The 24913-nt window shown below is 53.4% G+C and overlaps 1 protein-coding gene and 1 long non-coding RNA gene across 3 annotated transcripts in view; one reads left to right on the forward strand and one right to left on the reverse strand.

Moving 5' to 3' along the window:
- The window catches only part of slc60a2b (solute carrier family 60 member 2b), a 105870-nt gene that overhangs the window by 2954 nt on the left and 78003 nt on the right, over positions 1-24913 (reverse strand). For both annotated transcript variants that reach the window (XM_043675371.2, XM_087983931.1), the window contains exon 3: positions 9630-9746. In XM_043675371.2, coding sequence (XP_043531306.2) covers positions 9630-9746 — 117 coding nt within the window. The remainder of the gene's footprint in view (positions 1-9629; positions 9747-24913) is intronic.
- The window catches only part of LOC148151361 (uncharacterized), an 87039-nt gene continuing 64055 nt past the window's right edge, over positions 1930-24913 (forward strand). Inside the window, exons 1-2 of the long non-coding RNA XR_015754694.1 lie at positions 1930-2021; positions 9552-9901. This is a non-coding gene — a long non-coding RNA (uncharacterized LOC148151361). The remainder of the gene's footprint in view (positions 2022-9551; positions 9902-24913) is intronic.

Genomic DNA, 24913 nt, shown 5'->3' on the forward strand with positions numbered 1-24913 from the left:
TGAGCTCAGGCGCAGCAAAAGTTACTCTCGCTAGCTAGATTGTCAGTGGAAAAGATAGTGATGGTTGTAAAGGTGTTTTCAGTTACTTTGTGAATCAGAGAGTGGTTAAAGGATTCGGGTAGCATTAAGTTACCTCCCTAGAAACGATGGATATTTTATGCAGTCATTTTGCATCAGTTATTACCCCTACAGCCTGGACTTACTTACCCAGTGTCATTAGCACCAAAGCTGTAAGTATTAAAATAGATGCAGTCCAGTCCTGGAAAAAATATGGTTTTTTGAAATTGTCGGAGAAAATTTCCAATCCAAAAGTGAGAGTTAAGAAAAAAATTGGAAGGTGCAATGAGTGAGTTCTTTGCAAAATCTAGTTTTTTTTAATTCATTCACAAGCAATATGAGCAGCATTTATTGCTCAAGAGGGCCGTTGAGAGTTAACCACATTGCTGTGGGTCTGGAGGCGCGTGTAGGCCAGACCTGGTGAGGATTTGGTGAACCAGGTAGGTTTTACTGTTCAGCTCAATGTCACAAAAAAACTGCTGGAATTAAAACAATTGGGGGAGAAAACATACAATCTTAAATGTCTAAACATAATTACAGACTGGACCTCTGCTTTGGAGTTTCCAGGAAATGTCTTTTCTACTGAAAGACAGTTTAATAAAGGCAGGGGAGTCTGGTCAATAACTCCACACAGAGTGACCACTTCAGACACTCTCCAGTTTGGGTCTCACCCATCAGCTTCTCAGTAATTAGAAACATCAGAACAGAAAAGTTTCCTAATCCAAGGGATCTGCCCTCAGTGAAATAAATCATCGACTGAAGATCTTTTTTTAAAATGAAAGACTTGCATTTATGTAGCACCATTGAACATCTCCGCGTACCTTACAGATGACGAAGGGACAGTACAGGAAAATGGGTTGAAGTAAAAGATCAGATGTCATCTCACTAAATGGAGAAACAGCCTCAAAAAGGCTGAATGGTCTTCTGCTGCTCTAATTGATGATGTTTTGAAGTGTTGCCTGTACTGTAATATAGGAAATGCAACAGCCAATATTATACACCCAGCAAGCTCCTACAGACAAACATAGGATAATCAGCAGGTAATCTGATTTTGAAATGTTGATGGGAGGGATAAATACTGTCCCAAACATCACAGATAACTCCCCTACTTGTTTTCAAAACAGTAGTGTGGGATCTTTTTATCTGAGGACAGGGATATCACCCAGGACTGTCTGCCTTTAACTGTTTCCCACAAGCCCGGGAGTGAGAATTGAACCCCGAACAGCATTACTGAAGGAACCACAACTGACCTTGCTGTGACTGTGTCAATATGGTCTTGGGGTAGCACTCTTGTTTGCGAGTCAGAATATTGTGCATTTAATCCTCACCACAAAGCCTTCAATACATAATCTAGGTTAATATGTCAGTTCTGTACTGAGGAAATACTGTGATTTCATTGTGCTATCTGAAGAGGAATGGGCGAGTTGACTTGGCTGTCCTGGACAACCACTGAATCCCTCAACCATCATCACCGCGAGTGATTTGCTGTATGGGGATTTTGCTGTGTACAAATTGGCTGCTAGATTTGCCCACAACTACAATGACTGGGCTTGAAAAATACTTCATAACCAAAGGTAAAAGGTGCCACATGGACTGCAGTGGTTTAGGAATGCAGCTCACCATTACCTTCTCAAGGGCAACTAGGGACAGGCAATACACGCTGGCCCAGGCAGCGACTCCCGTCTTATGAGAGAATATTTTAAAAATTAAATAATTAGCCCTTTGTTTCTTATATCCTCTTCCTGTTCTATGTTTGCTGAATGCTGTATTAATACAGTACATGCTGGAAATGTTTACAGAGCTTTCACTGACCTTTACTCAGCAGTGTGCTGACTATTCTATTCCTGAAACGTACACTATATTGAAATGGGAAGGACACTGGCCTTCCCAGGAAGAACAGAAACTCAAGGACAGTCAACAACATTTAGGAAATAAAACTAAACAACTGGGACCAGGGAACAAATGTAAGACCTGAATGTTTTTTGTAAATTTTAGAAAGCAAGGATATCAGAAAGTTGAGAAATTAAATGCAATACAGAAGTTGAGAAAGATTCACTGAAAACCAAGTCACAACAAAGATTGGTACTCTTAAGTAATACATCTGGGGAATTGTCTCCAAATTATTGTATCAGCAGACCTTGGAGAGAGAGTGTTTAGCTAGAGAGAGTCAGGAGGCGGTGAATGTTTAACTCGAGAGACAGAGGGGAGGCAGAATGGACAAGGGTGGGAGGTGAGGGAGGGTGGGAGGGGGAGTGTGTGGGGGGTGAGGGAGGGGGTAGCGGTGAGGGGTAGGGGACAGGGAGTGTGTGTGGGAGGGGGTAGCGGTGAGGGGTAGGGGACGGGGAGTGTGTGGGGAGGGAGTGAGGGGGCAGCAGTGAGGGGTAGGGGTAGCGGACGGGGAGTGTGTGGGGTGGGAGAGAGGGCAGAAGTGAGGGGTAGGGGTGTGTGTGGGGGGGGGGGGTGAGGGAGGGGATAGCGGTGAGGGGTAGGGGACGGAGTGTGTGTGTGGGGGGTGAGGGAGGGGGTCGCGGTGAGGGGTAGGGGACGGAGTGTGTGCATGGGGGGGGTGAGGGGTAGGGGACGGGGAGTGTGTGTGGGGGGTGAGGGAGGGGGTAGCGGTTAGGGGACGGGGACAGGGAGTGTGTTGGGTGTGAGGGAGGGAGGGGGCAGAAGTGAGGGGTAGGGGTGTGTGTGTGGGGGGTGAGGGAGGGGGTAGCGGTGAGGGGTAGGGGACGGAGGGGGTAGCGGTGAGGGGTAGGGGACGGGGAGTGTGTGGGGGGGTGAGGGAAGAGGGCAGCGGTGAGGGGTAGGGGACGGGGGAGTGTGTGGGGGGGTGAGGGAAGAGGGCAGCGGTGAGGGGTAGGGGACGGGGAGTGTGTGGGGGGGTGAGGGAAGAGGGCAGCGGTGAGGGGTAGGGGACGGGGAGTGTGTGGGGGGGGTGAGGGAAGAGGGCAGCGGTGAGGGGTAGGGGACGGGGAGTGTGTGGGGGGGGTGAGGGAAGAGGGCAGTGGTGAGGGGTAGGGGACGGGGAGTGTGTGTTTGGGGGGGGTGAGGGAAGAGGGCAGCGGTTAGGGGACGGGGAGTGTGTGTGTGGGGTGAGGGAGGGGGCAGGGGTGAGGGTGAGGGATAGGGGACGGGGAGTGTGTGTGCGGGGTGAGGGAGGGGTCAGGAGGGAGGCTGAGGGATAGGGGACGGGGAGTGTGTGGGGTGAGGGAGTGAGGGGGCAGCAGTGAGGGGTAGGGGTAACGGACGGGGAGTGTGTGGGGTGGGAGAGAGGGCAGAAGTGAGGGGTAGGGGTGTGTGTATGGGGGGGGTGAGGGAGGGGATAGCGGTGAGGGGTAGGGGACGGAGTGTGTGTGTGGGGGGTGAGGGAGGGGGTAGCGGTGAGGGGGAGGGGACGGAGTGTGTGCATGGGGGGTGAGGGGTAAGGGACGGGGAGTGTGTGTGGGGGGTGAGGGAGGGGGTAGCAGTGAGGGGTAGGGGACGGGGAGTGTGTGGGGGGGTGAGGGAAGAGGGCAGCGGTGAGGGGTAGGGGACGGGGAGTGTGTGGGGGGGTGAGGGAAGAGGGCAGCGGTGAGGGGTAGGGGACGGGGAGTGTGTGTTTGGGGTGAGGGAGGGGGCAGGGGTGAGGGTGAGGGATAGGGGACGGGGAGTGTGTGTGCGGGGTGAGGGAGGGGTCAGGAGGGAGGCTGAGGGATAGGGGACGGGGAGTGTGTGGGGTGAGGGAGGGGGCAGAAGTGAGGGGTATGGGTGTGTGTGTGGGGGGTGAGGGATGGGTGTGTGTGTGGGGGGTGAGGAATGGGGTAGCGGTGAGGGGTAGGGGTCGGAGTGTGTGCATGGGGGGGTGAGGGAAGAGGGCAGCAGTGAGGGGTAGGGGACGGGGAGTGTGTGTATGGGGGGGGGTGAGGGAAGAGGGCAGCGGTTAGGGGTAGGGGATGGGGACTGTGTGTGGGGTGAGGGAGGGGACGGGGAGTGTGTGTGCAGGGTGAGGGAGGGGGCAGGGGTGAGGGATAGGGGACGGGGAGTGAGTGTGTGGGGTGAGGGAGGGGACAGGGGTGAGGGATAGGGGACGGGGAGTGAGTGTGTGGGGTGAGGGAGGGGACAGGGGTGAGGGTGAGGGATAGGGTCAGGGGTGAGGGTGAGGGATAGGGGACAGGGGTGAGGGTGAGGGATAGGGGACGGGGAGTGAGGGTGAGGGATAGGGGACGGGGAGTGCGTGTGCGGGGTGAGGGAGGGGGTGAGGGTGAGGGAGGAGACGGGGAGTGACTGTGGGGGGTGAGGGAGGGGGCAGGGGTGAGGGTGAGGGATAGGGGACGGGGAGTGAGTGTGTCGGGGGGGGTGAGGGAAGAGGGCAGTGGTGAGGGGTAGGGGACGGGGAGTGCGTGTGCGGGATGAGTGTGCGGGGTGAGGGAGGAGGCAGGGGTGAGGGTGAGGGATAGGGGACGGTGAGTGAGTGTGTGGGGTGAGGGAGGGGGTAGGGGTGAGGGATAGGGGACGGGGAGTGAGTGTGTGGGGTGAGGGAGGGGGCAGGAGGGAGGCTGAGGGATAGGGGACGGGGAGTGTGTGGGGTGAGGGAGGGGGCAGGGGTGAGGGTGAGGGATAGGGGACGGGGAGTGAGTGTGTGGGGTGAGGGTGAGGGATAGGGGACGGGGAGTGAGTGTGAGGGGTGAGGGAGGGGGCAGGGGTGAGGGATAGGGGAGGGGGAGTGTGTGTGGGGTGAGGGATAGGGGACGGGGAGTGAGTGTGTGGGGTGAGGGAGAGAACAGGGGTGAGGGTGAGGGATAGGGGACGGGGAGTGAGTGTGTGGGGTGAGGGAGGGGGCAGGGGTGAGGGTGAGGGATAGGGGACGGGGAGTGAGTGTGTGGGGTGAGGGTGAGGGATAGGGGACGGGGAGTGTGTGTGGGGGGGGTGAGGGGGCAGGGGTGAGGGATAGGGGACAGGGAGTGAGTGTGTGGGGTGAGGGAGGGGGCAGGGGTGAGGGATAGGGGACAGGGAGTGTGTGTGGGGGGGGTGGGGGGGTGGGGGGGTGAGGGGGCAGGGGTGAGGGGTAGGGGACGGGGAGTGAGTGTGTGGGGTGAGGGGTAGGGGACGGGGAGTGAGTGTGTGGGGTGAGGGAGGGGACAGGGGTGAGGGATAGGGGACGGGGAGTGAGTGTGTGGGGTGAGGGAGGGGACAGGGGTGAGGGATAGGGGACGGGGAGTGAGTGTGTGGGGTGAGGGAGGGGACAGGGGTGAGGGATAGGGGACGGGGAGTGAGTGTGTGGGGTGAGGGAGGGGACAGGGGTGAGGGATAGGGGACGGGGAGTGAGTGTGTGGGGTGAGGGAGGGGACAGGGGTGAGGGAGAGGGGACAGGGGTGAGGGATAGGGGACGGGGAGTGAGTGTGTGGGGTGAGGGAGGGGACGAGGGTGAGGGATAGGGGACGGGGAGTGAGTGTGTGGGGTGAGGGAGGGGACAGGGGTGAGGGTGAGGGATAGGGGACGGGGAGTGAGTGTGTAGGGTGAGGGATAGGGGACGGGGAGTGAGTGTGTGGGGTGAGGGAGGGGACAGGGGTGAGGGTGAGGGATAGGGGACGGGGAGTGAGTGTGTGGGGTGAGGGAGGGGTGAGGGTGAGGGATAGGGGACGGGGAGTGAGTGTGTGGGGTGAGGGTGAGGGATAGGGGACGGGGAGTGTGTGTGGGGGGGGTGAGGGGGCAGGGGTGAGGGTGAGGGATAGGGGACAGGGAGTGAGTGTGTGGGGTGAGGGAGGGGGCAGGGGTGAGGGATAGGGGACAGGGAGTGTGTGTGGGGGGGGTGGGGGGGTGAGGGGGCAGGGGTGAGGGTGAGGGGTAGGGGACGGGGAGTGAGTGTGTGGGGTGAGGGAGGGGACAGGGGTGAGGGATAGGGGACGGGGAGTGAGTGTGTGGGGTGAGGGAGGGGACAGGGGTGAGGGATAGGGGACGGGGAGTGAGTGTGTGGGGTGAGGGAGGGGACGAGGGTGAGGGATAGGGGACGGGGAGTGAGTGTGTGGGGTGAGGGAGGGGACAGGGGTGAGGGTGAGGGATAGGGGACGGGGAGTGAGTGTGTGGGGTGAGGGAGGGGACAGGGGTGAGGGTGAGGGATAGGGGACGGGGAGTGAGTGTGTGGGGTGAGGGAGGGGACAGGGAGTGTATTGGGTGAGGGATAGGGGTCGGGGAGTGTGTGTGGGGGGTGAGGGAGGGGGAGTGTGTGGGGGGGTGAGGGAAGAGGGCAGCGGTGAGGGGTAGGGGACGGGGAGTGTGTGGGGGGGTGAGGGAAGAGGGCAGCGGTGAGGGGTAGGGGACGGGGAGTGTGTGTTTGGGGTGAGGGAGGGGGCAGGGGTGAGGGTGAGGGATAGGGGACGGGGAGTGTGTGTGCGGGGTGAGGGAGGGGGCAGGAGGGAGGCTGAGGGATAGGGGACGGGGAGTGTGTGGGGTGAGGGAGGGGGCAGAAGTGAGGGGTATGGGTGTGTGTGTGGGGGGTGAGGGATGGGTGTGTGTGTGGGAGGTGAGGAATGGGGTAGCGGTGAGGGGTAGGGGTCGGAGTGTGTGCATGGGGGGGTGAGGGAAGAGGGCAGCAGTGAGGGGTAGGGGACGGGGAGTGTGTGTATGGGGGGGGTGAGGGAAGAGGGCAGCGGTTAGGGGTAGGGGATGGGGACTGTGTGTGGGGTGAGGGAGGGGACGGGGAGTGTGTGTGCAGGGTGAGGGAGGGGGCAGGGGTAGGGGACAGGGAGTGAGTGTGTGGGGTGAGGGAGGGGACAGGGGTGAGGGTGAGGGATAGGGGACGGGGAGTGAGTGTGTGGGGTGAGGGAGGGGACAGGGGTGAGGGATAGGGGACGGGGAGTGAGTGTGTGGGGTGAGGGAGGGGACAGGGGTGAGGGATAGGGGACGGGGAGTGAGTGTGTGGGGTGAGGGAGGGGACAGGGGTGAGGGTGAGGGATAGGGGACGGGGAGTGAGTGTGTGGGGTGAGGGAGGGGACAGGGGTGAGGGTGAGGGATAGGGGACGGGGAGTGAGTGTGTGGGGTGAGGGAGGGGGCAGGGAGTGTATTGGGTGAGGGATAGGGGACGGGGAGTGTGTGTGGGGGGTGAGGGAGGGGGTAGCGGTGAGGGGTAGGGGACGGAGTGTGTGCATGGGGGGATGAGGGGTAGGGGACGGGGAGTGTGTGTGGGGGGTGAGGGAGGGGGCAGGGTTGAGGGTGAGGGATAGGGGACGGGGAGTGAGTGTGTGGGGTGAGGGAGGGGTCAGGGGTGAGGGTGAGGGATAGGGGACAGGGAGTGAGTGTGTGGGGTGAGGGAGGGGACAGGGGTGAGGGAGGGGGCAGGGGCGAGGGATAGGGGACGGGGAGTGTGTGTGGGGTGAGGGAGGGGTCAGGGGTGAGGGTGAGGGATAGGGGACGGGGAGTGAGTGTGCGGGGTGAGGGAGGGGACGGGGAGTGAGTGTGCAGGGTGAGGGAGGGGGCAGGGGTGAGGGTGAGGGAGGAGACGGGGAGTGTGTGTGCGGGGTGAGGGAGTGGTCAGGGAGTGTATTGGGTGAGGGATAGGGGACGGGGAGTGTGTGTGCGGGGTGAGGGAGGGGGTAGCGGTTAGGGGTAGGGGACGGGGACAGGGAGTGTGTTGGGTGTGAGGGAGGGAGGGGGCAGCGGTGAGGGGTAGGGGACGGGGTGTGTGTGGGTGGGTAGGGACGGGGAGTGTGGGGGGTGAGGGAGGGGGTAGCGGTGAGTGGTAGAGGACGGAGTGTGTGCATGGGGGGGTGAGGGGTAGGGGACAGGGAGTGTGTGTGTGGGGGGGGTGAGGGAAGAGGGCAGCGGTTAGGGGTAGGGGACGGGGAGTGTGTGTGTGGGGTGAGGGAGGGAGGGGGCAGGGGTGAGGGTGAGGGATAGGGGACGGGGAGTGTGTGCGCGGGGTGAGGGAGGGGGCAGGAGTGAGGCTGAGGGATAGGGGACGGAGAGTGTGTGGGGTGAGGGAGGGTTGGGCAGCGGTGAGGGGTAGGGGACGGGGAGTGTGTGGGTGGGTAGGGACGGGGAGTTTGTGGGGTGAGGGAGGGGGCAGAAGTGAGGGGTATGGGTGTGTGTGTGGGGGTTGAGGGATGTGGTAGCGGTGAGGGGTAGGGGACGGAGTGTGTGTGGGGGGGTGAGGGGTGAGGGAAGAGGGCAGCGGTTAGGGGTAGGGGACGGGGAGTGTGTATGGGGGGGGTGAGGGAAGAGGGCAGCGGTTAGGGGTAGGGGACGGGGAGTGTGTGTGGGGGGGTGAGGGAAGAGGGCAGCGGTTAGGGGTAGGGGACGGGGAGTGTGTGCGGGGTGAGGGAGGGGACGGGGAGTGTGTGTGCAGGGTGAGGGAGGAGGCAGGGGTTAGGGATAGGGGTCGGGGAGTGTGTGCGCGGGGTGAGGGAGGGGGCAGGGGTGAGGGGTAGTGGACGGGGAGTGAGTGTGCGGGGTGAGGGAGGGGGCAGGGGTGAGAGATTGAGGACGGGGAGTGTGTGGGGGGTGAGGGAGGGGGCAGGGGTGAGGGAGGGGGCAGGGGTGAGGGAGGAGACGGGGAGTGTGTGTGCGGGGTGAAGGAGGGTTGGGCAGCGGTGCGGGGTAGGGGACGGGGAGTGAGTGGGGTGAGGGAGGGGACGGGGAGTGTGTGTGTGGGGGGGGGTGAGGGAAGAGGGCAGCGGTTAGGGGACGGGGAGTGTGTGTGCGGGGTGAGGGTGAGGGATAGGGGACGGGGAGTGAGTGTGTGGGGTGAGGGAGGGGGCAGGGGTGAGGGTGAGGGATAGGGGACGGGGAGTGAGTGTGTGGGGTGAGGGAGGGGGCAGGGGTGAGGGTGAGGGATAGGGGACGGGGAGTGAGTGTGTGGGGTGAGGGAGGGGGCAGGGGTGAGGGTGGAGACGGGGAGTGTGTGCGCGGGGTGAGGGAGTGGTCAGGGAGTGTATTGGGTGAGGGAGGGGGCAGGGGTGAGGGATAGGGGACGGGGAGTGTGTGTGTGGTGAGGGAGGGTTGGGCAGCGGTGAGGGGTAGGGGACGGGGAGTGAGTGTGTGGGGTGAGGGAGGGTTGGGCAGCGGTGAGGGGTAGGGGACGGGGAGTGAGTGTGTGGGGTGAGGGAGGGTTGGGCAGCGGTGAGGGGTAGGGGACGGGGAGTGAATGTGTGGGGTGAGGGAGTGTTGGGCAGCGGTGAGGGGTAGGGGACGGGGAGTGAATGTGTGGGGTGAGGGAGGGTTGGGCAGCATCGATAAACCGATCTCCAGCCTCTGCAGTGCTTTGTATGTTATCTCAGCATGAAACGTTGATCAGGAGTCAGGACGCAGTGAGTGGGAGTCAAGTAGAAAGACTAGTAAGCTCTTAATCTACTAAGTTAGGAATAGTTACTCGATGATCTTTGGTCTCAAGGCCTTTAATGTAACATTTACAGGTACATAATCCACCTTTATCGTGTAGTTTCTTATGTAACTGCATATCGAAATGGGTATCTGCATATCTTATGAAGTCACTTTTGCTTAGTACACATTTTTTTCAGGAATACATGAGATTGCTAAAGAAGGGATAGCTGTTGTCTCCAAGATATACCTACCGGTATCCAGGAAGATGTACTTACCGGTATCCAGGAAGCCCATTGAAATTCCAATGAGGGACATCAATCCTGTCAGTATGACAGCCTTTGTACACCATGGAATAGTGTACATTCCCAGTGAAGTCATCAGCATCGAAATTCCTAAAGAAAGCAATGTCAATTATTTTACCAAAATTCATACAAACCATATGACGGTATTTCTGAAGATATAAAGGTGGGATCTGTATGTCAAAAGAGCTGCTTTCCTGTGTCTATCAACCAACTCAATTTACGTTTGCCAACAATAACACAAAAAGGTAAGGATATGAATGTGCAGTGCCTTATTCGGGTACCAACTCAACAGTAAACCAAGGCTTTCGCTGAAGGAGTTAACATCAACAGTAGGATTTAGCAGGCTGAATGCAGGCCAAGAAACAACAGCATTTAATCATGTACAGCCAGCTCAGAGCTAGTATAAAAGTAGCAAAAATAATTGCCTTAATGGAATCAGAGTTAAAATCCCATCCTAGCCACATTATCCAACCCCAATGTAACTTCTCTGCCAGGCCAAATCTGTTCGCCAATATTAATTACTCAAAGAAAATTCAAAAGATTTTGGCCATAAAGTCACAAAGTACAAAAGTCTCAAAAATGTTATTCAAGATGACGTGTAAGGTAACATCAAAAATCACTGCCAGATTTTTTTAATTATCCTGGGTGGGGGTTGGGGAGAGGGAGCAGTTGGCAATTGGCAGGAAAGAGTTAGATGGACAGAGAACCCTGCAGCGATGACTCAATGCTCAGTTTCAACAGCATCAAAGAGTTGGCCAGGACGTCATATTTCTAAGGTGGTAACCCTGGTTTTCTTGGTCTATACAAACCAACGTGTAGTCCCTGCAAGTAATAGTGGGCATGTTCACACTATAACAATGAGTTTTGAAACTGGAAAGCTGACCTAGAAACTGCCTCTCCTATTAGCAGTCACATGGAGAATCCCATCATTAAGCTAATTGCATTGTATCAAGGTGCAGACAGCTCACGTGGGCAGAAGTCAGCCATTTAGAATCAGACACCAAAAACAGAGGCCATTCGGCCCAATGTGCACATGACAGGACTTTGAAAGAATCGTTCAACTAATCCCATTCACCGTCTTTCTCCATAGCCTTGCGATTTTTCTTTTAAACCTATACATGGAGTATTTGTCAAACTGCCTAACATGGACTTTGTGGCACAGTGGTAGTGCTCCTCCCTCTGAGCCAGATGACCCTGGTTTCAAGTTCTACCTGCCCCAGATATGTGTCATCACATATCTAAATGGGCTGATTAAACTTCTTTTTGAATTGGTTCAAATAATTCCCAGAGAGAATATGAGTGGGATTTTGTAACTGACTGCTACTAGGAATGGATGCTGATCATAAGACCATAAGATAAAGGAGCTAAATTAGGCCATTAACCCCATCAAATCTACTCCATTATTCAATCATGGCTGATATGTTTCTCAAACTCACCATCCTCCCTTTTCTTCATAACCTTTGAATATTCACTAATCAAGAACCTATCTCTGTCTTAAATACACTTGGCCTCCACAGCTCTCTGTGGCAATAAGTTAGCAACAATGCCCCCTGTTCTTTCAGATTGTTAATGTACAACGTGAATAGTTGACCCTTGTGACCAGCTGGCTTCTGGAAAAAGATCCTTTTGTCCATATTCTCTGCCTCCTGCCAGTCAGCCAATCCTCTATCCATGCCAGTACTTTGTGCCTAATACTATGGGCTCTTATCTTACTTAGCTGCCTCCTGTGCAGCACCTTGTCAAAGACCTTCTGGAAATCCGAATAGATCATGTCCAATGGCTCTCCTTTGTCTAACTTGCTTGCTATTTCTGCAAAGCATTCTAACAGATTTGTCAGGTGTGACCCTCCCCTCCCCTCCCCTCCCCTCCCATTTGTGAAGCGGTGCTGATTCTGCCCTATTTTACCATGCATTTGCATGTACTGTATGTCAATGTAGGATTAAAGGTTAAACTGCTTTTAATGTAGAATCCCTACAGTGTGGAAACAGCCACTTCAGCCCAACAAGTCCACACCAACCCTCCGAAGAATAACTCACCCAGGCCCATTCCCCCCCGCATTTACCCCAGACTAATGCACCTAACCAACACATCCGTGAACACTATGGGCAATTTCGCATGGCCAATTCACCTAACCTGCACATCTTTGGATTATGGGAAGAAACCCACACAAACGTGGGGAGAATGTGCAAACTCTATGCAGACAGTCGCCAGAGGTAGGAATCGAACCCGAGTCCCTGGTGCTGTGAGGCAACAGTGCTAACCACTGAACCACCGTGCCACCCACATTATCCTAATTTAAATGGCATGCAAATTAACAGAGAGAATGCAGGAGCACTCTTACCTCAAGTTAACCAAACATTGCCATAGTAATTGATCTGACAATCCTCAAATTGACTTTCCTGCTTTTCCCCTTAACCCTTGGATTCCCCTGCCGATCAAAAATCTGCCGATCTCAGCCTTGAATATACTTAATGATCTAGCCTCGAATGGCCTCTGTGGTCAAGAATTCCAAGATTGACTACCCTCAGAAGAAATTCCTCCTCGACTTAGTGTTAAATAGGTGATGCCTAACTCTGAAATGATGCTCTCTGATCCTAGACTCTCCCACAAGGGGAAACAGCCTCTGCACATCTACCCTGTCCCTGTCAAATCTCTTCAGTTTCAATAATGGAGTCACCTCCCATCCTACTGAATTCCAAAGCGGACAGGCCCGACCTTCTCAAACTCTCCTCCTAAGGAATTCACTCCAGACCCAGAATCAATTTACCAACCTTCTCTGGGCTGCCTCACTGGTGACGTTACCTAGCATGGTGACAAAATATCTGAAAACATACCCACAAACTCAGCGAGCAAACAGACAACCTGATCCACAACCTGAGCTACCCATCTTCTCCAAGCTCACAAACTGCTTCCAATGCCAGTAAATCATTCCTCGGGAAAGGAACCCAAAACTGTTTACAGTATTCTTGGTGTGATGTGACTCATGACAGTGAGGACTGCAGATGCTGGAGGTCAGAGTCGAGAGTGTGTTGCTGGAAAAGCACAGCAGGTCAGGCAGCATCTGAGGAGCAGGAGAATCGAATTCCTGATGAAGGGCTTAAGGCTGAAATGACAATTCTCCTGCTTGTCGGATGCTGCCTGACCCGCTGTGATGTGACAAGTGCCTTGTATGGTTTTAACAAGACTTCTCCATTTCTACACACCATTAACCTTTGAAATAAACACCAACATCCCATGTGCATTCCCCCATACCTCGGATGCTAGCTTTTGGTGATTTCTGCACAAGGCCAGCATTTGCTCCCCTTCCCAAACTGACCTTGAATTGAACAGCTTCCTGGCCAGCTCAGGCTCAACTACATTGACCCTTAAGAGGCCTGACAGGGGAAATGCTGAGAGGGTGATTCCTCTCGTGGTAGAGTGTCGGACCACAGGGCATCGACTCAGACTAAAGAAGCACCAATTCAAGACTCAAAGGAATTTCTTCTCTCAGAGGAGTGAGATTTTTTGGAACTCCTTGCCACAGAGAGCTCTGGAGGTAGATTTCTTGTGTGTATTTAAGGCTGAGACAGATAGATTATTGATCAGTCGGGGAATCAAGGGTTGTAGGGAAAAGGCAGAAAAGTGGACATGAGAATGTCGAATCAGCCATGATCCTACTGAATGGTGGAGCAGGCTAGAGGGGCTGAATGGACTGCTCATATGGTTATACTGTTATGGTTTTATTGATGTGGGTCAGGAGTCCCATATAGGCCAGACTGAGCACAAACAAGAAGTCTCCTTCTCTAACGAAATAAGGGAACAAGGCAGGATTTTAGAACCATCGATGTAGTCTCAATATAACCATTCCCGAGCCTAGCTCACAAATCCAGATTGATTCATTTAAATTCCCCCAGCTACGGTCCTGGGATTTGAGCCCGTCCCCTGAGAATTAACTTGACCCTCTGGATTATTAGTCCAGTGACTCTACTACTGTGCCACTGAATTATGAATCGTACAGTAAGTTCTTGTCCAAAGGTGCTCTCCCATTGCACATGTGAGGATTAATTATAACATCATTGCCCACATGATTGGAGTCATTCTCTCTTTAACACTCCATTCCTGAGCAGCTTTCCCCTCCGTTAACACGCCATTCCTGAGCAGCCTTCCCCGTTAACACTCCATTCCTGAGCACCTTTCCCTGTTAACACCCCATTCCTGAGCAGCTTTCCCCCAGTTAACAATACATTCCTGAGCAGCCTTCCCCCTGTTAACACCCCATTCCTGAGCAGCTTTCCCCTGTTAACAGCCCATTCCTGAGCAGCTTTCCCCACGTTAACACTCCATTGCTGAGGACCTTTCCCACTGTTACCACCCCATTACTGAGCAGCATTCTCCCGTTAACACTCCAGTCCTGAGCAGCTTTCCCGTCGCTAACACTCAAATTTCCGAGCAGCTCTCCCCGTTACCACTCCATTCCTGAGCAGCATTCCCCCGTTAGCACTCCATTTCCGAGCAGCTCTTCCCCTGTTAACACTCCATTCCTGAGCACCTTTCCCCCGTTAAAACTCCATTCCTGAGCACCTTTCCCCCGTTAAAACTCCATTCCTGAGCACCTTTCCCCCGTTAAAACTCCATTCCTGAGCACCTTTCCCCCGTTAAAACTCCATTCCTGAGCACCTTTCCCCCGTTAAAACTCCTTTCCTGAGCACCTTTCCCCGTAAACACTCCATTCCTGAGCAGCCTTCCCCCTGTTAACACGCCATTCCTGAGCAGCTTTCCCACCGCTAACACTCCATTCCTGAGCAGCTTTCCCCTGTTAACACGCCATTCCTGAGCAGCTTTCCCCCTGTTAACACTCCATTCCTGAGCACCTTTCCCCCATTAACACGCCATTCCTGAGCACCTTTCCCCCTGTTAACACCCCATTCCTGAGCAGTTTTCCCCTGTTAACACTCCATTCCTGAGCAGCTTTCCCCCTATTAACACTCCATTCCTGAGCACCTTTCCCCCGTTAACACTCCGTTCCTGAGCTGTTTCCCCCTGTTAACACCATTCCTGAGCTCCTTTCCCCCGTTAAAACTCCATTCCTGAGCAGCTTTCCCCCTGTTAACAATACATTCCTGAGCAGCATTCCCCCCGTTAGCACTCCATTCCTGAGCACCTTTCCCCCGTGAACACTCCATTCCTGAGCAGCTTTCCCCCAGTTAACAATACATTCCTGAGCAGCTTTCCCCGTTAACACCATTCCAAAGCAGCTTTCCCTCTGTTAACACTCCATTCCTGAGCAACTTTCCCCCTGTTAACACTCCATTCCTGAGCAGCTTTCCCCCGTTAACACTCCATTCCTGAGCAGCTTTCCTCCCGTTAACACTCCATTCCTGAGCACCTTTCCCCCGTGAACACTCCATTCCTGAGCAGCTTTCCCCCAGTTAACAATACATTCCTGAGCAGCTTTCCCCGTTAACACCATTCCAAAGCAGCTTTCCCTCTGTTAACACTCCATTCCTGAGCAACTTTCCCCCTGTTAACACTCCATTCCTGAGCAGCTTTCCCCCGTTAACACTCCATTCCTGAGCAGCTTTCCTCCCGTTAACACTCCATTCGTGAGCAGCTTTCCCCTGTTAACACTCCATTCCTGAGCAGCGTTCCCCTGTTACCATTCCATTCCTGAGCAGCTTTCCCCCGTTAACACACCATTCCTGAGCAGCATTCCCCCTGTTAACACTCCATTCCTGAGCAGCATTCCCCCTGTTAACACTCCATTCCTGAGCAGCTTTCCCCCTGTTAACACTCCATTCCTGAGCAGCTTTCCCCGTTAACACACCATTCCTGAGCAGCTTTCCCCCGGTAACACTCCATTCCTGAGCAGCTTTCCCCCATTAACACTCCATTCCTGAGCTGCATTTTCCCTGTTACCACCCCATTCCTGAGCAGCCTTCCCCGTTTACACTCCATTCCGGAGCTGCATTTTCCCTGCTAACACTCCATTCCTGAGTAGATTTACCCCCAATAACACTGCATTCCTGACCAGGTTTCCTTCCCCTTTTAACACTCCATTCCTGAGCAGCTTTCCCCGTTTACACTCCATTCCTGAGCTGCATTTTCCGTTAACACTCCATTCCTGAGCAGCTTTCCCCCGTTAACACTCCATTCCTGAGCAGCTTTCCACCATGTTAACATCCCATTCCTGAGCAGCTTTCCCCCATTAACACTCCATTCCTGAGCAGCTTTCCTCCCTGTTAACACTCCATTCCTGAGCAGCATTCCCCCTGTGAACACTCCATTCCTGAGCAGCATTCCCCCTGTGAACCCTCCATTCCTGAGCACCATTCCCCCTAATAACACTCCATTTCCGAGCAGTTTTGCCCCCGATAACATTCCATTCTTGAGCAGCTTTCCCCGTTTACACTCCATTCCTGAGTAGATTTACCCCCAATAACATTGCATTCCTGATCCTTCCCCTTTTAACACTCCATTCATGAGCAGCTTTCCACCCTGTTAACATCCCATTCCTGAGCAGCTTTCACCCCTGTTAACATCCCATTCCTGAGCAGCTTTCACCCCTGTTAACATCCCATTCCTGAGCAGCTTTCCCCCTGTTAACACTCCATTCCTGAGCAGCTTTCCCCCCTGATACCACACCATTCCTGAGCAGCTTTAGCCTGTTACCACACCATTCCTGAGCAGCTTTCCCCCCTGTTAACACTCCATTCCTGAGCAACTTTCTCCCTGTTAACATCCCATTCCTGAGCAGCTTTCCCCCCCTGTAAACACTCCATTCCTGAGCAGCTTTCCCCCATTAGCACTCCATTCCTGAGCAGCTTTCCCCCTGTTACCACTCCATTCCAGAGCAGCTTTCCCCTGTTAACACTCCATTTCTGAGCAGCTTTCCCCCGTTAACACTCCATTCCCGAGCACCTTTCCCCCTGTTAACACCCCATTCCTGAGCAGCTTTCCTCCCGTTAACACTCCATTCCTGAGCTGCATTTTCCCTGCTAACACTCCATTCCTGAGTAGACTTACCCCCAATAACACTCCATTCCTGATCAGGTTTCCTTCCCCTTTTAACACTCCATTCCTGAGCAGCTTTCCCCGTTTACACTCCATTCCTGAGCTGCATTTTCCCTGTTAACACCCCATTCCTGAGCAGCTTTCCCCCGTTAACACTCCATTCCTGAGCAGCTTTCCCCCCTGTTAACACTCCATTCCTGAGCAGCATTCCCCCTGTTAACACTACATTCCTGAGCACTTTCCCCCTGATACCACCCCATTCCTGAGCAGCTTTCCCCCTGTTACCACCCCATTCCTGAGCAGCTTTCCCCCTGTTAACACTCCATTCCTGTGCAACTTTCTCCCTGTTAACACATCTTTCCTGAGGAGCTTTCCCCCCTGTTAACACTCCATTCCTGAGCAGCTTTCCCCGTTAACACTCCATTCCTGAGGACCTTTTCCACTGTTACCACCCCATTCCTGAGCAGCATTCCCCCTGTTAACACCCCATTTCTGAGCAACTTTCCCCCCATTAACACTCCATTCCTGAGCAGCTTTCCCCGCGTTAACACCCCATTCCTGAGTAGATTTACCCCCAATAACACTGCATTCCTGATCAGGTTTCTTTCCCCTTTTAACACTCCATTCCTGAGCAGCTTTCCACCATGTTAACATCCCATTCCTGAGCAGCTTTCACCCCTGTTAACATCCCATTCCTGAGCAGCTTTCCCCCGTTAACACTCCAATCCTGAGCAGCTTTCCCCCGTTAACACTCCATTCCTGAGCAGCTTTCCCCCTGTTAACACTCCAATCCTGAGCAGCTTTCCCCAGTTAACAATACATTCCTGAGCAGCTTTCCCCCGTTAACACTCCATTCTTGAGCACCTTTCCCCCTGTTAACACTCCATTCCAGGGCAGCTTTCCCCCGTTAACACTCCGTTCCAGAGCTGTTTCCCCCTGTTAACACTCCGTTCCTGAGCAGCTTTCCCCCGTTAAAACTCCATTCCAAAGCAGCTTTCCCCCTGTTAACACTCCATTCCTGAGAAGCTTTCCCCGTTAACACTCCATTCCTGAGCAGCTTTCCCCCTGTTAACAATACATTCCTGAGCAGCTTTCCCCGCTAACACTATTCCTGAGCAGCTTTCCCCCTGTTAACACTCCATTCCTGAGCAACTTTCCCCCTGTTAACACTCCATTCCTGAGCAGCTTTCCCCTGTTAACACTCCATTCCTGAGTAGCTTTCCCCCATTAACACTCCATTCCTGAGTAGCTTTCCCCCATTAACACTCCATTCCTGAGCACCTTTCCCCCGTGAACACTCCATTCCTGAGCAGCTTTCCCCCTGTTAACACTCCATTCCAAAGCAGCTTTCCCCCTGTTAACACTCCATTCCTGAGCAGCTTTCCCCCGTTAACACTCCATTCCTGAGCAGCGTTCCCCTGTTACCATTCCATTCCTGAGCAGCTTTCCCCCGTTAACACACCATTCCTGAGCAGCATTCCCCCTGTTAACACTCCATTCCTGAGCAGCTTTCCCCCTGTTAACACTCCATTCCTGAGCAGCTTTCCCCGTTAACACACCATTCCAGAGCAGCTTTCCCCCGGTAACACTCCATTCCTGAGCAGCTTTCCCCCATTAACACTCCATTCCTGAGCTGCATTTTCCCTGTTACCACCCCATTCCTGAGCAGCTTTCCCCGTTTACACTCAATTCCGGAGCTGCATTTTCCCTGCTAACACTCCATTCCTGAGTAGATTTACCCCCAATAACACTGCATTCCTGACCAGGTTTCCTTCCCCTTTTAACACTCCATTCCTGAGCAGCTTTCCCCGTTTACACTCCATTCCTGAGCTGCATTTTCCTTTAACACTCCATTCCTGAGCTGCTTTCCCCCGTTAACACTCCATTCCTGAGCAGCTTTCCACCATGGTAACATCCCATTCCTGAGCAGCTTTCCCCCATTAACACTCCATTCCTGAGCAGCTTTCCTCCCTGTTAACACTCCATTCCTGAGCAGCATTCCCCCTGTGAACCCTCCATTCCTGAGCACCATTCCCCCTAATAACACTCCATTTCCGAGCAGTTTTGCCCCCGATAACATTCCATTCTTGAGCAGCTTTCCCCGTTTACACTCCATTCCTGAGTAGATTTACCCCCAATAACATTGCATTCCTGATCCTTCCCCTTTTAACACTCCATTCCTGAGCAGCTTTCCACCCTGTTAACATCCCATTCCCGAGCAGCTTTCACCCCTGTTAACATCCCATTCCTGAGCAGCTTTCCCCCTGTTAACACTCCATTCCTGAGCAGCTTTCCCCCCTGATACCACACCATTCCTGAGCAGCTTTCCCCCCTGTTAACACTCCATTCCTGAGCAACTTTCTCCCTGTTAACATCCCATTCCTGAGCAGCTTTCCCCCCCTGTAAACACTCCATTCCTGAGCAGCTTTCCCCCATTAGCACTCCATTCCTGAGCAGCTTTCCCCCTGTTACCACTCCATTCCAGAGCAGCTTTCCCCTGTTAACACTCCATTCCTGAGCTGCATTTTCCCTGCTAACTCTCCATTCCTGAGATTTACCCCCAATAACACTGCATTCCTGATCAGGTTTCCTTCCCCTTTTAACACTCCATTCCTGAGCAGCTTTCCCCGTTTACACTCCATTCCTGAGCTGCATTTTCCCTGTTAACACCCCATTCCTGAGCAGCTTTCCCCCCTGTTAACACTCCATTCCTGAGAAGCTTTCCCCGTTAACACTCCATTCCTGAGCAGCTTTCCCCCTGTTAACAATACATTCCTGAGCAGCTTTCCCCGCTAACACTATTCCTGAGCAGCTTTCCCCCTGTTAACACTCCATTCCTGAGCAACTTTCCCCCTGTTAACACTCCATTCCTGAGCAGCTTTCCCCCGTTAACACTCCATTCCTGAGCAGCTTTCCCCCGTTAACATTCCATTCCTGAGCATCTTTCCCCCTGTTAACACTCCATTCCTGAGTAGCTTTCCCCCATTAACACTCCATTCCTGAGTAGCTTTCCCCCATTAACACTCCATTCCTGAGCAGCTTTCCCCCGTTAACACTCCATTCCTGAGCAGCTTTCACCCCTGTTAACATTCCATTCCTGAGCAACTTTCCCTCTGTTAACACTCCATTCCTGAGCAACTTTCCCCGCCGTTAACACTCCATTCCTGAGCAGCGTTCCCATCTGTTAACACTCCATTCCTGACCAGCTTTCCCCCAGTTAACAATACATTCCTGAGCATCTTTCCCCCTGTTAACACTCCATTCCTGAGAAACCATTCCCCCGTTAAAACTCCATTCCAAAGCAGCCTTCCCCCTGTTAATACTCCATTCCTGAGCAGCATTCCCCTGTTAACATGCCATTCCTGAGCAGCTTTCCTCCCATTAACACTCCATTACTGAGCTGCATTTTCCCTGTTACCACCCCATTCCTGAGCAGCTTTCCCCGTTTACACTCCATTCCTGAGCTGCATTTTCCCTGCTAACACTCCATTCCTGAGTAGATTTACCCCCAATAACACTGCATTCCTGAGCAGCTTTCCCCGTTTACACTCCATTCCTGAGCTGCATTCCCCCGTTAACACCCCATTCCTGAGCACCTTTCCCCCTGTTAACACTCCATTCCTGTGCAGCTTTCCCCCGTTAAAACTCCATTCCAAAGCAACATTCCCCCCCGTAAACACTCCATTCCTGAGCAGCTTTCCCCCGTTAACACTCCATTCATGAGCACCTTTCCCCCGTTAACACTCCATTACTGAGCAGCTTTCCCTGTTAACACTCCATTACTGAGCAGCTTTCCCCGTTAACATTCCAATCCTGAGCAGCTTTCCCCGTTAACATTCCATTCCTGAGCAGCTTTCCCCGTTAACACTCCATCCCTGAGCAGCTTTCCCCCGTTAACACTCCATTCCTGAGCAGCCTTCCCCCTGTTAACACTCCATTCCTGAGCAGCTTTCCCAGTTACCACCCCATTCCTGAGCAGCTTTCCCCGTTAACACTCCATTCCTGAGGGCCTTTCCCACTGTTAACACCCCATTCCTGAGGAGCTCTCCCCGTTTGCACTCCATTCCTGAGCAGCTTTCCCCCTTTTAACACTCCTTTCCTGAGCAATTTTCCCCGTAAACACTCAATTCCTAAGCAGGTTTCCCACCTGTTAACACTCCATTCCTGATCAACATTCCCCCGAAACACTCCATTCCTGAGCAGCTTTCCCCGTTAACACGCCATTGCTGAGCAGCTTTCCCACCGCTAACACTCCATTCCTGAGCAGCTTTCTCCGTTAACACTCCATTCCTGAGCAGCATTCCCATGTTAACACTCCATCCCTGAGCAGCTTTCCCACCGCTAACACTCCATTCCTGAGCAGCTTTCCCCCGTTAACATTCCATTCCTGAGCAGCTTTCCGCCGTTAACTCTCCATTCCTGAGCAGCTTTCCCCCGGTTAACACTCCATTCCTGAGCAGCTTTCCCCCCTGTTAACATCCAATTCCTGAGCGGCTTTCCCCCGGTTAACACTCCATTCCTGAGCAGCTTTCCCCCCTGTTAACACCCCATTCCTGAGCAGCTTTCCCCCGTTAACACTCCATTCCTGAGGACCTTTCCCACCGTTACCACCCCATTACTGAGCTGCATTCTCCCGTTAACATCCCATTCCTGAGCAGCTTTCCCCCTGTTAACACTCCATTCCTGAGCAGCTTTCCCCGTTAACACACCATTCCTGAGCAGCTTTCCCACCGCTATAACTCCATTCCTGAGCAGCTTTCCCCCTGTTAACACTCCATTCCTGAGCAGCTATCCCCTCGCTAACACTCAATTTCCGAGCAGCTTTCCCCGTTACCACTCCATTCCTGAGAAGCATTCCACCGTTAGCACACCATTTCCGAGCAACTTTCCCCCTGTTAACACTCCATTCCTGAGCAGCTTTCCCACCGCTAACACTCCATTCCTGAACAGCTTTCCCCCAGTTAACAATACATTCCTGAGCAGCTTTCCCCGTTAACACTCTATTCTTGAACAGCTTTCCCCCCGGTTAACACTCCATTCCTGGGCGGCTTTCCCCCCTGTTAACACTCAATTCCTGAGCAGCGTTCCCCCATTACCACCCCATTCCTGAGCAGCTTTTCCCTTGTTCACACTCCATTCCTGAGCACCATTCCCCCTAATAATACTCCATTTCCGAGCAGCTTTGCCCCCGATAACATTCCATTCCTGAGCAGCTTTCCCCGGTTACACTCCATTCCTGAGCTGCATTTTCCCTGCTAACACTCCATTCCTGAGTAGATTTACCCCCAATAACACTGCATTCCTGATCAGGTTTCCTTCCCCTTTTAACACTCCATTCCTGAGCAGCTTTCCACCCTGTTAACATCCCATTCCTGAGCAGCTTTTCCCCTGTTAACACTCCATTCCTGAGCAGCTTTCCCCCCTGTTAACACTCCATTCCTGAGCAGCTTTCCCCCCTGTTAACACTCCATTCCTGAGCAGCTTTCCCCCGTTAACATTCCATTCCTGAGCATCTTTCCCCCTGTTAACACTCCATTCCTGAGTAGCTTTCCCCCATTAACACTCCATTCCTGAGCAGCTTTCCCCCATTAACACTCCATTCCTGAGCAGCTTTCACCCCTGTTAACATTCCATTCCTGAGCAGCTTTCCCTCTGTTAACACTCCATTCCTGAGCAACTTTCCCCGCCGTTAACACTCCATTCCTGAGCAGCGTTCCCATCTGTTAACACTCCATTCCTGAGCAGCTTTCCCCCAGTTAACAATACATTCCTGAGCAGCTTTCCCCGTTAACACTCTATTCCTGAGCATCTTTCCCCCTGTTAACACTCCATTCCTGAGAAACCATTCCCACGTTAAAACTCCATTCCAAAGCAGCCTTCCCCCTGTTAATACTCCATTCCTGAGCACCATTCCCCCTGTTAACACTCCATTCCTGAGCAGCTTTCCTCCCGTTAACACTCCATTCCTGAGCAGCTTTCCTCCCATTAACACTCCATTCGTGAGCAGCTTTCCCTGTTACCACCCCATTCCTGAGCAGCTTTCCCCGTTTACACTCCATTCCTGAGCTGCATTTTCCCTGCTAACACTCCATTCCTGAGTAGATTTACCCCCAATAACACTGCATTCCTGATCAGGTTTCCTTCCCCTTTTAACACTCCATTCCTGAGCAGCTTTCCCCGTTTACACTCCATTCCTGAGCTGCATTCCCCCGTTAACACCCCATTCCTGAGCACCTTTCCCCCTGTTAACACTCCATTCCTGTGCAGCTTTCCCCCGTTAAAACTCCATTCCAAAGCAACATTCCCCCCGTTAACACTCCATTCCTGAGCAGCTTTCCCCCGTTAACACTCCATTCCTGAGCAGCTTTCCCCCAGTTAACAATACATTCCTGAGCAGCTTTCCCTGTTAACACTGTTCCTGAGCAGCTTTCCCCCTGTTAACACTCCATTCCTGAGCAGCTTTCCCTGTTAACACTCCATTACTGAGCAGCTTTCCCCTGTTAACATTCCATTCCTGAGCAGCTTTCCCCGTTAACACTCCATCCCTGAGCAGCTTTCCCCCGTTAACACTCCATTCCTGAGCAGCCTTCCCCCTGTTAACACTCCATTCCTGAGCAGCTTTTCCCGTTAACACACCATTCCTGAGCAGCTTTCTCCCTACTAACACTCCATTTCTGAGGACCTTTCCCACCGTTACCACCCCATTCCTGAGCAGCTTTCCCCCTGATAACACCCCATCCCTGAGCAGCTTTCCCCTGTGAACACTCCATTCCTGAGCAGCTTTCCCCTGCTAACACCCCATCCCTGAGCAGCTTTCCCCCTGTTAACACTCCATTCCTGAGGACCTTTCCCACCGTTACCACCCCTTACTGAGCTGCATTCTCCCGTTAACATCCCATTCCTGAGCAGCTTTCCCCCTGTTAACACTCCATTCCTGAGCAGCTTTCCCCCCGTTAAGACCCCATTCCTGAGCAGCATTCCCCTCGCTAACACTCAATTTCCGAGCAGCTTTCCCCGTTACCACTCCATTCCTGAGCAGCATTCCACCGTTAGCACACCATTTCCGAGCAGCTTTCCCCCGTTAGCACTCCATTTCCGAGCAACTTTCCCCCTGTTAACACTCCATTCCTGAGCAGCTATCCCCCGTTAACACCCCATTCCTGAGCAGCTTTCCCCTCGCTAACACTCAATTTCCGAGCAGCTTTCCCCGTTACCACCCCATTCCTGAGCAGCATTCCCCCGTTAGTACTCCATTTCTGAGCAGCTTTCCCCGTTAACACTCTATTCCTGAGCAGCTTTCTCCCTACTAACACTCCATTTCTGAGGACCTTTCCCACCGTTACCACCCCATCCCTGAGCAGCTTTCCCCTGTGAACACTCCATTCCTGAGCAGCTTTCCCTCTGTTAACACTCCATTCCTGAGCAACTTTCCCCGCCGTTAACACTCCATTCCTGAGCAGCGTTCCCATCTGTTAACACTCCATTCCTGACCAGCTTTCCCCCAGTTAACAATACATTCCTGAGCAGCTTTCCCCGTTAACACTCTATTCCTGAGCATCTTTCCCCCTGTTAACACTCCATTCCTGAGAAACCATTCCCACGTTAAAACTCCATTCCAAAGCAGCCTTCCCCCTGTTAATACTCCATTCCTGAGCAGCATTCCCCTGTTAACACGCCATTCCTGAGCAGCTTTCCCACCGCTAACACTCCATTCCTGAGCAGCTTTCCCCCATTAGCACTCCATTCCTGAGCACCATTCCCCCTGTTAACACTCCATTCCTGAGCAGCTTTCCTCCCGTTAACACTCCATTCCTGAGCAGCTTTCCTCCCATTAACACTCCATTCGTGAGCAGCTTTCCCTGTTACCACCCCATTCCTGAGCAGCTTTCCCCGTTTACACTCCATTCCTGAGCTGCATTTTCCCTGCTAACACTCCATTCCTGAGTAGATTTACCCCCAATAACACTGCATTCCTGATCAGGTTTCCTTCCCCTTTTAACACTCCATTCCTGAGCAGCTTTCCCCGTTTACACTCCATTCCTGAGCTGCATTCCCCCGTTAACACCCCATTCCTGAGCACCTTTCCCCCTGTTAACACTCCATTCCTGTGCAGCTTTCCCCCGTTAAAACTCCATTCCAAAGCAACATTCCCCCCGTTAACACTCCATTCCTGAGCAGCTTTCCCCCGTTAACACTCCATTCCTGAGCAGCTTTCCCCCAGTTAACAATACATTCCTGAGCAGCTTTCCCCGTTAACACTGTTCCTG

Source organism: Chiloscyllium plagiosum, unplaced genomic scaffold, assembly GCF_037043375.1.
Source record: "Chiloscyllium plagiosum isolate Xiang-an unplaced genomic scaffold, Cpla_swu_hap1 HiC_scaffold_3, whole genome shotgun sequence".
NCBI lineage: Eukaryota > Metazoa > Chordata > Chondrichthyes > Orectolobiformes > Hemiscylliidae > Chiloscyllium > Chiloscyllium plagiosum.